Source organism: Rana temporaria, chromosome 2 (assembly GCF_905171775.1).
Source record: "Rana temporaria chromosome 2, aRanTem1.1, whole genome shotgun sequence".
In the NCBI taxonomy this organism is placed as follows: domain Eukaryota; kingdom Metazoa; phylum Chordata; class Amphibia; order Anura; family Ranidae; genus Rana; species Rana temporaria.
In genome coordinates, this window is record NC_053490.1 from 271,505,063 (window position 1) to 271,519,906 (window position 14,844).

Sequence of the window (14,844 nt, forward strand, 5' to 3'; positions counted from 1 at the left end):
GCTGCTGACGTTTCACGTGATCGCGAGTGACCACGTGATGCGGAAGTGATCCCTGCGTCCCAATAACGAATCCATTGATTGTGTTTCCCGCAGCTGTTTTTTATGTTGCGCTGCGGGAGCCTACTTGTTTTTAATGCACGCCGTGTTGTGAGCAACATATGAGAATATTAACGCTATTACAAGCGTTTTTTTCGGCATACGTCCCGTCAGCGCATGCGCACTATTACTGGTTTGGTTCCAGGATGAGGCTTGGTTTATCCAGTCATGCGCAGGCGCGGCTGATGACGTCAGTTCCTCCCACATTGGCGTTTTGCCATTTTAAGGGGGGTGATACGGTGTGTTGCCTGTGCCCCAGAGGAAGCGATTTGTCGCGAAACCAGGTCGGGCGGAACGTGCATCCACATCGGTATCACCCCCCGTTGACTGCATTTTTCCACACCATTGATGGGCTGTCTGGTCTGCTTCCGGCCGGAGCTTCAACTTGATAAGCCTTTCAAAAACTACTAATCTGTAAGTGTGTTTTTGTCTTAATTTTTAAATAAATACATTTTTTACGGATTTACACTATTGTGGCCTCCTATGTTTTTTATGTGGTATGGTCATCGTATCCTTCAACACGGGAGTGCAACCGAGATCGATATCCGGATTGTCCACACAAGCCTTTACTCTGCAGAGTTTAAAATCTTCATGCTACCTGGGGTCATCTTTTAACTAAGAGACCACCGGGAATCTGGTAAGCAGATTCATTACTCGTTTGGTGGAGGTCTCTTCTTATTGGATTGTCACTTACCAATATGGACTTTTCTTTTCATATTCACTGGTGAAAGGACTTTTTTTGCTTTTATCAAGGACTTTTTTGATAATTTGTTGTTCATTTATATTCCTCATATTATTCACGGATGATTAATTTTATTCGGTTTTGGATATATTTATATATTATTATGTGTAGCGCATCTTGTTTTTTCTCAATGATATGCTGCAACCTCTGGCAACCAATCGCAATTGCTGCATGATCTGCTGCAGTAAACTGAGTCTAGCTGCTATTTAATGTATGTCTCAGAATTAGGGAGGGGAGGGGAAAAAAACACCCGATTCTGCTTCCCGTAATTAGCCTCAAGCTAATGTTAAAAATGGATTTTTTGGGTGAACCTCCACTTTAAGATTAGCCCAGTTTTCCTATTCCTTCTATTCATTTTATATATCCAGTAAAAGAGAAAAAAAAAAGGCTACTTTTCAAGAGGTGATGCTAGAAGAAGGTGGTCCTTATCTTGTTTAATAAGTGGTGCGTGCCACTTTATGTCCAATATGAAAAAATATCCAGCTACAGGAAATACTTACAAAAACTGTCCGCCCTGGGAGAAGCCCATGCTGTTGTAGCCCTGCTGAAGATTTGGGTCTTTAGCAAGCTGATCACAAGCGATGTCTACCTGCTTATTTACATTTAGGAAAAAGCTATTCTCCATGTCCTGTGGGGAAAAAAAAAAGAAAAAAATTGATGTATACATAGCACACACATAGTAATGTGAAAAATTAGGTACAATGCACACAGTATTTTATTAAAATATTCTAACAAAAGGGAAAATTATATAGGTTCACCGACTATGCAGATAATAATTGTGTGAGTTTTGCAACTAAAAGTATTCTATATCACAAAAAACCTACAGGAGGTTAAAAGAGGAGCTCCAGTCCCCCATAAGAAATTAAAGTCCGCAGCTGCTGACTTTTAATATAAGGACACTTACCTGCCCTCTGATGCCGTCTTCATCCAAGCCGATTCTTCAATCGGCTTTGGGTCCAGGCATTGGCATCTTGACTAAGGGAAACTGGCAGGGATGCCTTGCGGGTTCATAGCTGGTTTCCAACTGCGCATGTGTGAGCCATGCTGTGATTTGAAAATGGTCTCCCAGTCTTCTGGAACCTGTGATGTGTCCCAGAAGGCTGCGGGGGAAGGACTGGGGCTGAACTTCTGCTCAGATCGCAGCAGTGATATGATTAGAAGTGGGGAGAGCAGGTACCTGTCAAAATCCCCCACAAAAAAAAAAAAGGGAAGAAAGTGCCAAATGTAAAAAGAGGAGAAGGAAGAGCAGAACTTCTCCTTTTGGATGAAGTTCTGCTTTACAAATAACCTACTGAAAATAGACTGTATACCTAATAGCAGTTATAATACTGTAGGAGACTGTAGAGGTGAGGTTTTTGCTTGTGATATTATCAGTCTACCGATCTCCCCATTTCTGAATGCATTTTACAGCCATCTAAAAAGGCAAGTGCCAGCTGGTATGAGAATTGGATTACAATGAGGAGGTTGAAGATTGAAAAGTCTAGCCTCATCTTATAGTAGTTTAGTAGGGGTGTGAGATTAATTTGCTAATGTGTGGAGCTGTGGTCCAGACAGGTTCTGGCATTTGACAACTTCCGTTTTAAACAGGGAGAAGGTGTATACATTTTTAATATACACTGTAAATTTCCAAAGTGTAAAGCATGTTTACTTCTGGTTTCAATATTTTTTATTTAAGGTTTCACAAATAAAAAAGGCGTGTTTACTTTCAAAGTGAATTTTCACTTCGCTTAATAAATAAGGTGGCACACAATGAAAATTTATTTGCAAATAAAACTCACTAAATGAGCTAGGAAAATGGGGGATTTTTTTTATTATAAATAACACAGTATACTTTGCAAAAAAAAAAAAGCTCACTGAGCTTACTGAAAATGCACTTTGAAAGTGAACACACTCCACTTCTTTAGTTATCAACCCTATTCTCTTTATGTGTATGCAGGCAACAGACAAATGCGGAAGGAGTTCTTGTGCTGGATATGCAAAGGAGGCTGAATGTGACTGCAAAAGTAAAATTACATTATGTAAACACGTGATCAACCACAAACGGAAGTGAAAACAGTCATAAAAAAAAAATATTTTCACTATCCTGATAAACATTTGTACTCTGAATTTATGATGTCCAAACTTCTATCTTATCGTTATCAGTAAACTCTGTCCTTCCTCATCCACAGCAGAATTACTGTCAAAACACCAGAGGAACACTGTAAATAATGGTGATGCACAGCTAGGGAAAATGTAAGCTTTTTGCTTTCCTTTTAACCACCTCAATACTGTTGTATATACAGTATCTCACAAAAGTGAGTACACCCCTTCCATTTTTGTAAATATTTTATTATACCTTTTCATGTGACAACACTGAAGAAATGACACTTTGCTACAATGTAAAGTAGTGAGTGTACAGCTTGTATAACAGTGTAAATTTGCTGTCCCCTCAAAATAACTCAACACACAGCCATTAATGTCTAAACGGCTGGCAACAAAATGGAGTACACCCCTAAGTGAAAATGTCTAAATTGGGCCCATAGTGTCAATATTTTGTGTGGCCACCATCCTTTTCCAGCACTGCCTTAACCCTCTTGAGTATGGAGTTCACCAGAGCTTCACAGGTTGCCACTGGATTCCTCTTCCACTCCTCCATGACGACATCACAGAGCTGGTTGATGTTAGAGACCTTGCACACCTCCACCTTCCCTTTGAGGATGCCCCACAGATGCTCAATAGGGTTTAGGTCTGGAGACATGCTTGGCCAGTCCATCACCTTTACCCTCAGATTCTATGACAAGGCAGTGGCCGTCTTGGAGGTATGTTCGGGGTCGTTATGTTGGAATACTGCCCTGCAGCCCAGTCTCTGAAGGGAGGGGATCATGCTCTGCTTCAGTATGTCACAGTACATGTTGGCATTTATTGTTCCCTCAATGAACTGTAATTCCCCAGTGCCGGCAGCACTCATGCAGCCCCAGACCATGACACTCCCACCACCATGCTTGACTGTAGGAAAGACACACTTGTCTTTGTACTCCTCACCTGGTTGCCGCCACACACACACTTAAAGCGGGGGTTCACCCTTAGAGGGCACTTTTCCCCCTTAGATTCCTGCTCGTTATTACTAGGGGAATCGGCTATTTATTTTAAAATATGTGCAGTACTTACCCGTTTACGAGACGCATCCTCTCCGTCGCTTCCGGGTATGGGCTTCGGGAATGGGCGTTCCTTCTTGATTGACAGGTTTCCGAGAGGCTTCCGACGGTCGCATCCATCGCGTCACGATTTTCCGAAAGAAGCCGAACGTCGGTGCGCAGGCGCAGTATAGAGCCGCGCCGACGTTCGGCTTCTTTCGGCTACGAGTGACGCGATGGATGCGACCGTCGGAAGCCTCTCGGAAGGCTGTCACTCAAGAAGGAACGCCGGCTCCCGAAGACCCATACCCGGAAGCGACGGAAGAAGATGCAGCTCGAAAACGGGTAAGTACTGCACATATTTTAATATAAATAGCCGATTCCCCTAGACCGAACGAGCAGGAAGCTAAGGGGAGATTTTTTTTTTTTTTTTAAATGGGTGAACTCCCGCTTTAACACCATCTGAACCAAATACGTTTTTCTTGGTCTCATCAGACCACAGGATATGGTTCCAGTAATCAATGTCCTCAGTCTGCTTGTCTTCAAACTGTTTGCGGGCTTTCTTGTGCATCATCTTTAGAAGAGGCTTTCTTCTGGCATGACAGCCATGCAGACCGATTTGATGCAGTGTGCGGCGTATGGTCTGAGCACTGACAGACTGACCCCCCCACCCCTTCAACCTCTGAAGTAATTCTGGCAGCACTCATATGTCTATTTCCCAAAGACAACCTCTGCATATGACGCTGAGCACGTGCACTCAACTTCTTTGCTCAACCACGGCGAGTTGTTCCGAGTGGAATCTGTCCTGATAAGCCGCTGTATGGTCTTGGCCACCAAGTTGCAGCTCAGTTTCAGGGTCTTGGCAATCTTCTTATAGCCTATGCCATCTTTATGTAGAGCAGTGGTTCTCAAACTGGGTGTCGAAATGATAATTTGCCAGGGGTCACCGAATCTTGGGCTGTTCCTAAAGCCTGCAACGCTCTCCCAGCCTTTTTGCGGCTGCCCAGCAGGACTGTCCCTGGAGCCTGTGGCCGCCCAGCTGGGCTGTTCTTGGAGCCCGCAGCCACCCATTCAGTTCATGGCATGGCTGGTGGGCAGAGACTAGAGGTCAGCTGACTGGTGAGGAATGTGAAGTGGGAGGGGCTGGAGGAGACCCTATGTCCTGATTTCAGCATAGGTGTCACTTGCTACGAGACACCACAAAGTCGGAGACACAGCGAGTAACACTACCTGTGATTATAGTTGGCATTAAAAGTCCACACTACAGGAGGGAGAGAGGGAGAGAGATCAGCAGATGACCTTCATCAAGAGCACGAGAGAGAGACCCACAGATTCAGCGTGATGTCGGAGGTGGGCGGGCCCCAGCAGCTATCCAGCCAATGACCGGGCTGTTACATGTATGTGGCCCGCCCCTTTCTTTAGCGGTCCACCCAGATCTCATAACATTGGCTGGTGTTTGATAGCTGGGTCCCGCCCACCCCGACATCCAACCTCACTAATGACAGCTCCCTTCTCTCTGCATACTGTTTCACACACCGCGGCGCTGCTCTGCAGACAGAGTGTGGAGAAGGGAGGAGGAACCCCACGTTCCTTCTCCACACTCTACTGACCCAGGTGCGGCCAGTGTTAAATATCGGCCTAATTTGGATAATAAATGAGCCGATTTCTCCAAAATGGCCGAATATCGGCCGATATAATCGGTCAACCTCTAGCTTTATCCTTATAAATAATTCAAAAATAAAATATTTCTTGCCTTTTCTATTTGGAGCAAGCTGTAAGCCTTGCTACAAAAACAGAAGAAAAGTGGAAATGCATTCTGTCCTTATTTAGATTTTTAACCCTTATTTAGGATGGAGAGTGTTCAAATATGGTTTACAACAGATTAGGATCTCCTAGCACAGTACAGTCAGGGTAAATTGTAGTAAACATTACCTTCCCAAACCCTTCTGTATAGCAAAAACATGCAGTCCAGTGTGACCCCAGTACATTAAAAAATAAAATAAAAAAAACAACACAACAGTGTAAAAAAATAAAATAAAAAAAACACCTGGAATGCATCCAGAAATGCATCAAAAATGCACCAGAGCATGTCAAAAAGGCACATGCAGAAATGGATGCGGAATGGATCTGGAGTGCATTTTTGTGGTGTGAAGGGCCCAAGCCATGGCTCAGAATCAAGCATGCATGAGTGACCTATAGCAAGCAGCTTGCTATGGGGGCACGCAGCAGGAGAAAGCACCCAGTGAAACCGGCAAGGGACCCAGGAAGAGGACTGGGACTGCATATAGCAGGTAAGTATGCCGTGTTTGTCATTTAAAAAAAAATCCCCTTTACAATCTGCATAAAAAAAAAAAAAATTAAAGGATCACAATTTATGTGTGGTTTCTATTACTGTGAATAGGGATATGGGCTATAAACGAGGGAGTTTTTGCTGTCCTCATATCTGTCTTTGAGAATATTCTTCTTTATATAAACTCCATATTTTATAAAGAAGAATCTCTACTATGCTGCAGTAGTTCTCATGATAATTTGTGATAGAATATATGTATTGACTTTATTACTGATATGACCATCAGTAATATGCGAGGCAGGAGTCGTCTGTGAGTGAGACGAAGTGTTGGGGAATGGTTTAGCACTTTATTAGGAGGAGCTATCACGGATTGGAAGTCAATGGAATTTGAAAATATTTTACAAGTGGAGAACTGATAACATTTTTTACTGATGTGGTGGACGCTAACATATATGGATACATATTTAGTTCACTGTGATTGAATGGTGCTTATTATTAATGTTTGATTATTATTTTTTCCATTTATTACAGTGGTCTCCAAACTGCGGCCCTTTGCTTGCTTTTATCTGGCCCTTAATGTACCATTTCATCCACTGATACCAACAATGGAGCATAATTCCTCTCACTGAGGCCAATGAAGGGACATAATTTCTCCCAATGACGGAAAAAGGGATTTTTAATAACAGCTTACCTGTAAAATCCTTTTCTTGTAGTACATCACGGGACACAGAGCAGCATAGCCATTACATATGGTTATATAGTGCACCTTCAGGTGATGGACACTGGCACTCTCCGACAGGAAGTTCCCTCCCTATATAACCCCCACCCATAGTGGGAGTACCTCAGTTTTGTAGCAAGCAATATGCATCCCAAAATTCCCCAAAAGAGGGGTGGGAGCTCTGTGTCCCGTGATGTACTACAAGAAAAGGATTTTACAGGTAAGCTGTTATTAAAAATCCCTTTTTCTTTATCGTACATCACGGGACACAGAGCAGCATAGCCATTACATATGGGATGTCCCCAAGCAATGCAAATGAGGGGAGGGAAAACAACCATGCACAGAAAAAAACAGCGGGTGCCATAGGACAAGAGGATCTTATACTGCGGCCTGCAGAACCGCCTGCCCGAAGGCTGAATCAGCGTTCCTCCTAACGTCCATTTGATAAAATTTAGCGAACGTATGAACCGACGACCAGGTCGCTGCCTTGCAGACTTGGGCCATGGAGACCTGGTGATACGCTGCCCAAGAGGCGCTCACGGCTCTTGTGGAATGAGCCTTGATCGACAAGGGCGGGCTCTTACCTTTCAGGCCGTAGGCCTGTACAATCACTTGTCTAATCCACTTGGAAATGGTGGCTTTAGACGCTGCCTGACCTTTTTTAGGTCCTTCCGGCAGAATAAATAAGACTTCAGTCTTGCGAATCTGGGCTGTGGCCTTTAGATAAATCTTAACAGCCCTAACCACATCTAAGGAATGCAGGAGTCTCTCCTTCTTAGAAGAAGGTTCAGGAAAAAAGGACGGAAGAATTAAGTCCTGATTCAAATGAAAGCTAGATACCACCTTTGGAAGGAAGGACGGATGTGGCCGAAGAACGACCCTGTCCTTATGTACAATCAAGTAAGGTGTCTTGCATGACAAGGCTGCCAGTTCTGATACCCTTCTGGCAGAAGCCATAGCGACCAAAAAAACTAGTTTCCTAGTCAACAAGACCAGCGGGATTTCAGACAGCGGTTCAAAGGGCTGGCTTTGCAAAGCCGAGAGAACCAAGTTTAGATCCCAAGGATATAGGGGAGCTTTAATTGGAGGGTTAATCCGAATGACCCCCTGCAAAAAAGACTTCATTAAGGAGTGAGAGGCCAGAGGTCTCTGAAAGAAAATGGATAGGGCCGAGACCTGTCCTTTGACTGTGCTAATAGCCAGTCCCTTTTCTACTCCTAATTGTAGGAATTCCAAGATTCTCCCAATGACATACTTGCGGGGATGCCATCTCTTAGCCTCGCACCATGTAATGTAAGCCTTCCACACCCTATAGTATATAAGCCTAGAGACTGGCTTTCTAGCATTAATCAGGGTGGGAATGACCCGGCCAGAGAGGCCCCTGTTTCTAAGAATTAGGGATTCAGCCGCCAGGCCGTCAAATTTAGGGCCTGTAAGGCAGGATGGAAGAACGGTCCTTGTGAGAGGAGGTCCGGCCTTAACGGGAGGACCCAAGGTTCTTCCACTGCCATCCTTATTATTAAGGAGTACCAAGGCCTCCGGGGCCACGCGGGGGCTACTAGAATCGTTGGTTTGTGCTCCACCTGAATTCTGAGAAGAAGACGGGGTAGCATCCGTAACGGAGGGAAGGCGTAGATCAGTGCAAACTGATGCCAAGGACATACTAGGGCGTCCGTCCCGTAGGCCAATGGATCCCTTGTCCGTGACACGAACTTGGTCAACTTCGTATTGAATCTGGAGGCCATTATGTCCACCTCCGGGACTCCCCATCTTTGGCAGATGGCCTGAAATACCTCGGGATGGAGGGACCATTCTCCCGGAGACATCTGATGGCGGCTGAGGAAATCCGCCTGCCAATTGTCCACCCCGGGGATAAACACTGCTGAAATGCAGGGAACATGGGACTCTGCCCAAGCAAAGATCCGGTCCACCTCCTTCTGGGCTGCTTGACTTCTGGTGCCGCCCTGGTGGTTTATGTAGGCCACAGCCGTGGCGTTGTCGGACTGTATCCTCACAGGGGAGTCCTGTAATACATCTGTCCATGCAATTAGAGCTAACCGGATTGCTCGTATCTCCAGAACATTTATCGACAGGATCGATTCTGCTCTTGACCACTTCCCTTGCTGGGTTAATCCGTCCAGGACTGCGCCCCACCCCAAAAGACTCGCGTCTGTAGTCACAATCCTCCATGAAACTGGACAGAACGACCTTCCCTTCAAAAGGTTCTGTGGGACCAGCCACCAGCACAGACTCTGACGGGCTGCCTGGGACAGGGATATGGGAAGATCCAGGGCCTGGATTCTCTTGTCCCAAGCTGCGAGAATTGCTTTCTGCAATTTTCGGGAGTGGATCTGGGCGTAGGGCACTGCCTCGAAGGTGGCCACTAGCTTGCCCAAGAGGCGCATACACAGGCGAACTGTTGGCCTTGCGCGGCTTAGAACCACCTGGATCAATTCCTTTATAGAATCCACCTTGGACTGGGGAAGAAAGACCTTCTGCTGCATAGTATCTAGAATTAACCCAAGATACTCCAACCTTCTTGTGGGCTGCAAGGCCGACTTGTCCTGATTTAGAACCCAACCCAGGGATTCTAGATAATTTACCACTAAGCAAACTGCCTGTTTTAGGCTGGCTACTGAAAGATCGACGACTAGTAGATCGTCTAGATAAGCCATAACCAGGATCCCCTGGGATCTTAGGTTGGCCAACACCGGAGCCAAAATTTTGGTGAAGACCCGGGGAGCCGTGGCTAGCCCGAAGGGCAAGGCCGTGAACTGAAAATGCCGATGGCCTAAGGCAAACCGGAGGTACCTGAAATGGCCGGGGTAGATTGGCACGTGCAGGTATGCATCCTTGATGTCGATGGATGCGAGAAATTCTTTTCCCTGTAGGGCGGCCATCACTGAACGAATGGACTCCATACGGAAGGAGCGAACCCTTAAATAACGGTTCAGGGTTTTTAGATCCAATATTGGTCTTACATCGCCGTTGGGCTTTGGGACTATAAATAGATTTGAATAAAATCCTTGTCCGCGCTCCTGAGATGGTACTTCCATAATCACTTGTTGATCTAAGAGGCGATCTAGGGCTGCTAGAAGCGAGACCCTTTTCTTTGGATCGCTTGGGAGCCTGGACTCCTGGAAGTGAGGAGGGGGAAACCCCGAAAACTCCAGCTTGTATCCCTGAGCCACTGAGGACAGAACCCATTCGTCGGAGATTCTGGCCTCCCAAAGCTCCGAGAAAAAGCGGAGTCTTCCCCCCACCCGAGAGAGTGGGGGCGTCCCTTCACAGATTCGCTTTAGGGGCAGCTTTAACTGGTTTGCGAAACCACGGTTTTTTGATACCTGAAGCTTGCCCTTGCGGTCTGTTTGCGGGTGAACGGCCAGCAGGCCGTCGATACTGCCGGGAGGGTGAGGGACCTGGACCTGGAGAGTTTGGGCGCTTAAAGGTTGGCCCTCGAAACCTCTTTTTAACAGGCAGGAGAGTGCTCTTGCCACTGGAAATCTTCTGGATATACTTATCCAGATCATCTCCAAACAACCTCTCCCCCTGGAACGAAAACCCAGTTAAGAGCTTCTTACAGGGAGTCTCTGCCGACCAATTTTTTAGCCATAAAAGTCTTCTCATGTGAACCAGGAATAAGGATAACCGAGAAGCTTGCTGGATGGAATCCTTAATGGCATCTACGGCAAAGCATAATGCCCTAGGCAGATCAGCCAAGTCCTGTGCCTGTTGCGCCGGGAGGTCTCTTAGAACCTGTTTGGCCTGGTCCTTTAATGCCTGGCATACTCCAATGGCGGCTACCGCTGGTTGCACTACAGCCCCTGCGGTGGCAAAGGAAGATTTTAGCAGAGTTTCAAGCCTTTTATCGACAGGATCCTTAAACATGTGAATGTTGTCTACCGGACACGTCAAGGACTTATTGACACATGAAATGGCTGCGTCCACAGTAGGGACAGTCCATTTTTTTGAAAACCCTTCTTCTAAAGGATATAAAACTGAAAACCTCTTAGGAGGAAGAAAGATCCTATCTGGTTTGGCCCAATCCTGAAAGATTAGGTCCCTCAGCAAGGGATGGACCGGAAAAACCGCACTGGTTTGGGGAGCTTTTAAGGAACCAAGGGAGGATACGGTAGCCTGAGGTTCAGGCAAGGGTAATTTAAATGCCGTCCGCACCATGTCCGCTAGGGACTGTATCCATAGTCTCTCTGCTTGAGAGGCTGAGAACGGTTCCTCTATTGTGGATTCTTCCGAACCCTGTTCCAGGGGGTCATCCCCCTGCTCCGCCAAGAAATCAATTTCTTCTTGGGAAAGGACCTCCTCATCTGGAGAGTCGACCCTAGGGGAAGGGGACCTAGTCCGTTTCTTCCCGGGAAATGATGCGGCTAATAAAGCAGTCATCCTTTGCTCAAATCCGCCTAAGGTGGCGGCTAACATCTCCTCCGTAACAAAGGAGGGAGTTGGTTGGGTAGGGCCAGCCGTAGCACCTAGCAACCCCAATGGCTCAACTGGGCTAACGACCTCTGGTCTGTCCAGGGAAGAAGGCACTGCAGAGGTCTGGCCAAGATCCTCCGAACCCGATGGGGAACCCTTCTGCTTTTTTGTAGCCTTAGCATTTTTGGTGCTTCCCGCGCCCTTAGGAGCCATCTATACAAACCCAAGGTACTCCGCTAAACACCACTGACTGTTTTAATCAGCAGAGACAAAAAACACCTCTTTGAAAAAAAGTGTCAAAAAAATTAATAGGTTAGGGTGCTGTTAAATTATTAAACTTCCCATAACCTAATAAAGATGGACAATACAATGCCCCAAGGGCTTGTAACTCACACAAAATGAGCTAAGTAAAGCCACCTTTATGCTGATCTGGGATAGAGCCGTGGGTAGCAAGGCTCAGACTGCTGCAAGTACACCGGCCTTTCAAACAAGAAACGAGCCGCAGGCTCTTTAAGAAAACGTGTACTTCACCAGATCCACCACCGGGTGTCACTCTCCCTTCGCAAGGTACTGCTCTCACGCAGTTAACCTGCCGCTGCTCCGTGTCCCACGGCGACCCAGACCGACTGCCAGCCTAATATAGGCTCTCAGAGCAGGAAGAGGGACCGCCCCGAAAACTCCGCCTCCTCACGCAGCGTCGCCGCGTCTATTTACACCGTGCGCGCGCGCGCGCGCCCGTTCCGGACGCTGCTGGAGGAGCAGAGACACACGTGGAGCTGCAGGGGAGTGAGACGCCCGAACAGGCTTACGGGGGAGTTATGTAGCTGCGCGGATGGTAAGACCTCCATGCTACACAAGTGACCCCCCCTAGCGCAATAGCAGCTCTTATTGTAAACCTTATGGTATGCAGCCGTCTACCAGAACCAGCCAGGGGAAGCATTAATGGGTACATAGAAACCATCCTGTCATTCAGACTTTGTGGAATGAGGCGCCCATGCACAGAGGCATAAAGCGGGCTAAACCCAGAGTCCCCTGTGGGGGCCTGCTGACAAACCAAGTTCCGCAGGCCCCCTCTTACCTTCTCCACGCCGCAGGGTATTGCCAACTGCAAGAGGCCCAATCTTCCCCCTAAAACGTGGGTAACGTCATAGACCTTCAGGTACCGGGGTCCAGATTAGGAACACCACACTCCTAGACCTATATAGCACTGCTGGCAACAGGAATTACTTGGTTGCAGGAAACCAGTCCTGGAACCCAGAGTCCAGCTCTCGCAAAGGAGAAGCGTTATAGGCAAAACCCCCTCCAGGACCTGGGGGCCCGGGTACCGTCCACTTTGGCTATGAAGCACCTTGGACGGATCCGGTCAGCTTGCCCTGGTCCAGAGGACAACTATAGGCAGAGCTCTTCAATGCACCAACACCTAAGACACTGGCGAAAAAACTGAGGTACTCCCACTATGGGTGGGGGTTATATAGGGAGGGAACTTCCTGTCGGAGAGTGCCAGTGTCCATCACCTGAAGGTGCACTATATAACCATATGTAATGGCTATGCTGCTCTGTGTCCCGTGATGTACGATAAAGAAAAACAACTCCTCCCAATGACACCAACAACGGGACACAATTCCTCCCAGTGACACCAATAATGGGACACAATTCCTCCTAATGACGGGACACAATTCCTCCCAGTGACACCAATAATGGGACACAATTCCTCCTAATGACGGGACACAATTCCTCCCGATGACACCAATGATGGGACACAATTGCTCTCAATGACACCAACGACTGGACACAATTGCTCCCAATGACACCAACGACGGGACACAATTGCTCCCAATGACACCAACGACGGGACACAATTGCTCCCAATGACTGGACACAATTCCTCCCAATGACACCAACGACGGGACACAATTCCTCCCAACGACGGGACACAATTCCTCCCAATGACACCAACGACGGGACACAATTCCTCCCAATGACACCAACGACGGGACACAATTCCTCCCAATGACACCAACGACGGGACACAATTCCTCCCAATGACACCAACGATGGGACACAATTCCTCCCAATGACACCAACGACGGGACACAATTCCTCCCAATGACACCAACGACGGGACACAATTCCTCCCAATGACACCAACAATGAGGCACAATGACTCCAACGATGGGACGCAATTTCTCCCACCGACACCAAAGATGGTGCATTGCTTTTTCCCACTGCCGTTGGGACCTTTTCTACTCTGAGTTTGTTTAGAAAGCTTGGAGACGCCTAATTTAGTAGAACAGCATTATGTAGTGGGTATTGCTAATCAAATAGAAGCCATCTTAGCTTCTATTTGATCTACAATTACCAATGTGCTGCACATGTGATCAGCTATGCCATTTGACAGTTCACTTGAGAGCACAAGCAACTGTGACTAATATCATTCACGGCATGCCTTGAATGTAACCGTTTTGGGAAACTGTTAAAGCAATGGGTTTAGTTAACACAAGGGGGTGGATTCTCAGTAGATGAAAGTGCAATGTTTAAAAGCTCTGCAGTAAATGTGTGTATATATATATATATATATATATATATATATATACACACACACATATATACAGGCTTCACATTTTGTCCTTTCCAGCACAAAGTAAATAAAACAAAGCAGAAATATCATTGTATTTTGTATATCATACAGCTATGGTTGTTTGTTCCAAAAATACCTTTTATACAAAGTGAATGTGATTATAAGCTGGTATTTAGTAGGCAGTGTGTAAATACAGAATAAGGGAAATAAAGGGAAGTCATTGCTGACATTACACACAGCACAGTCCCCCATGTCATAGTACAATGTGTTCACTCACCTGCACTATGTTGTCTCCTATCTCCAGAGACAGCACATAGATTCCGGGGATCTGCTGCTCCACCAGCTTCTTTATGCCCCCCATACTGAGGGGGTTACAGCAGGAGTCGCCTGGTTAGGAGAGAACACAAAGCAGAGGATTAGTGTACTACACTACAACTAAAGTGAGCAGCCTCCCCCCAATATTACCCTCCTTACCCATCCCATGCCATATAACGAGCGGTACTGGGCCCCCAGCCTTGTCCACAACTTCTCCACATACACAGATAATCCAGAGCCCGAACAACACAAACTTTACTGACTCCATGTCAGTGTGCGAGCAATGCTTCCTGCTATGGTCACATGACATGTGTCAGCTGACTCCTAGCCCTGAGGGCTCACGTGATCTGCAGAGGCGGGGCTGATAATGTACTGCAGGCAGGGAGGTGTACAGAGCGAGGACAGGCAGGCAGATGACATCTACATAGTGATTGGAGAGCTAATAACACAACTAAAGCCACGTTGTTCTATCTGGTTGTAGTTCAATGCTGTAAATTTAAATCAATAAATTACACTAAACCAGGTTCATTTATTATAAAAAGAGTATTTTTATCCCAG

The 14,844-nt window shown here is 46.6% G+C and overlaps 1 protein-coding gene across 1 annotated transcript in view; it reads right to left on the minus strand.

The window, feature by feature from the left end:
* Nucleotides 1-14,630, minus strand: part of PPT1 (palmitoyl-protein thioesterase 1) — a 38,094-nt gene extending 23,464 nt beyond the window's left edge. Inside the window, exons 1-3 of the mRNA XM_040336974.1 lie at nt 14,446-14,630; nt 14,249-14,358; nt 1,339-1,466 (exon numbers count right to left, since the gene is read on the minus strand). Coding sequence (XP_040192908.1) covers nt 1,339-1,466; nt 14,249-14,358; nt 14,446-14,596 — 389 coding nt within the window. The 5' untranslated portion in view covers nt 14,597-14,630. The remainder of the gene's footprint in view (nt 1-1,338; nt 1,467-14,248; nt 14,359-14,445) is intronic.
* Nucleotides 14,631-14,844: the final 214 nt, after the last annotated feature.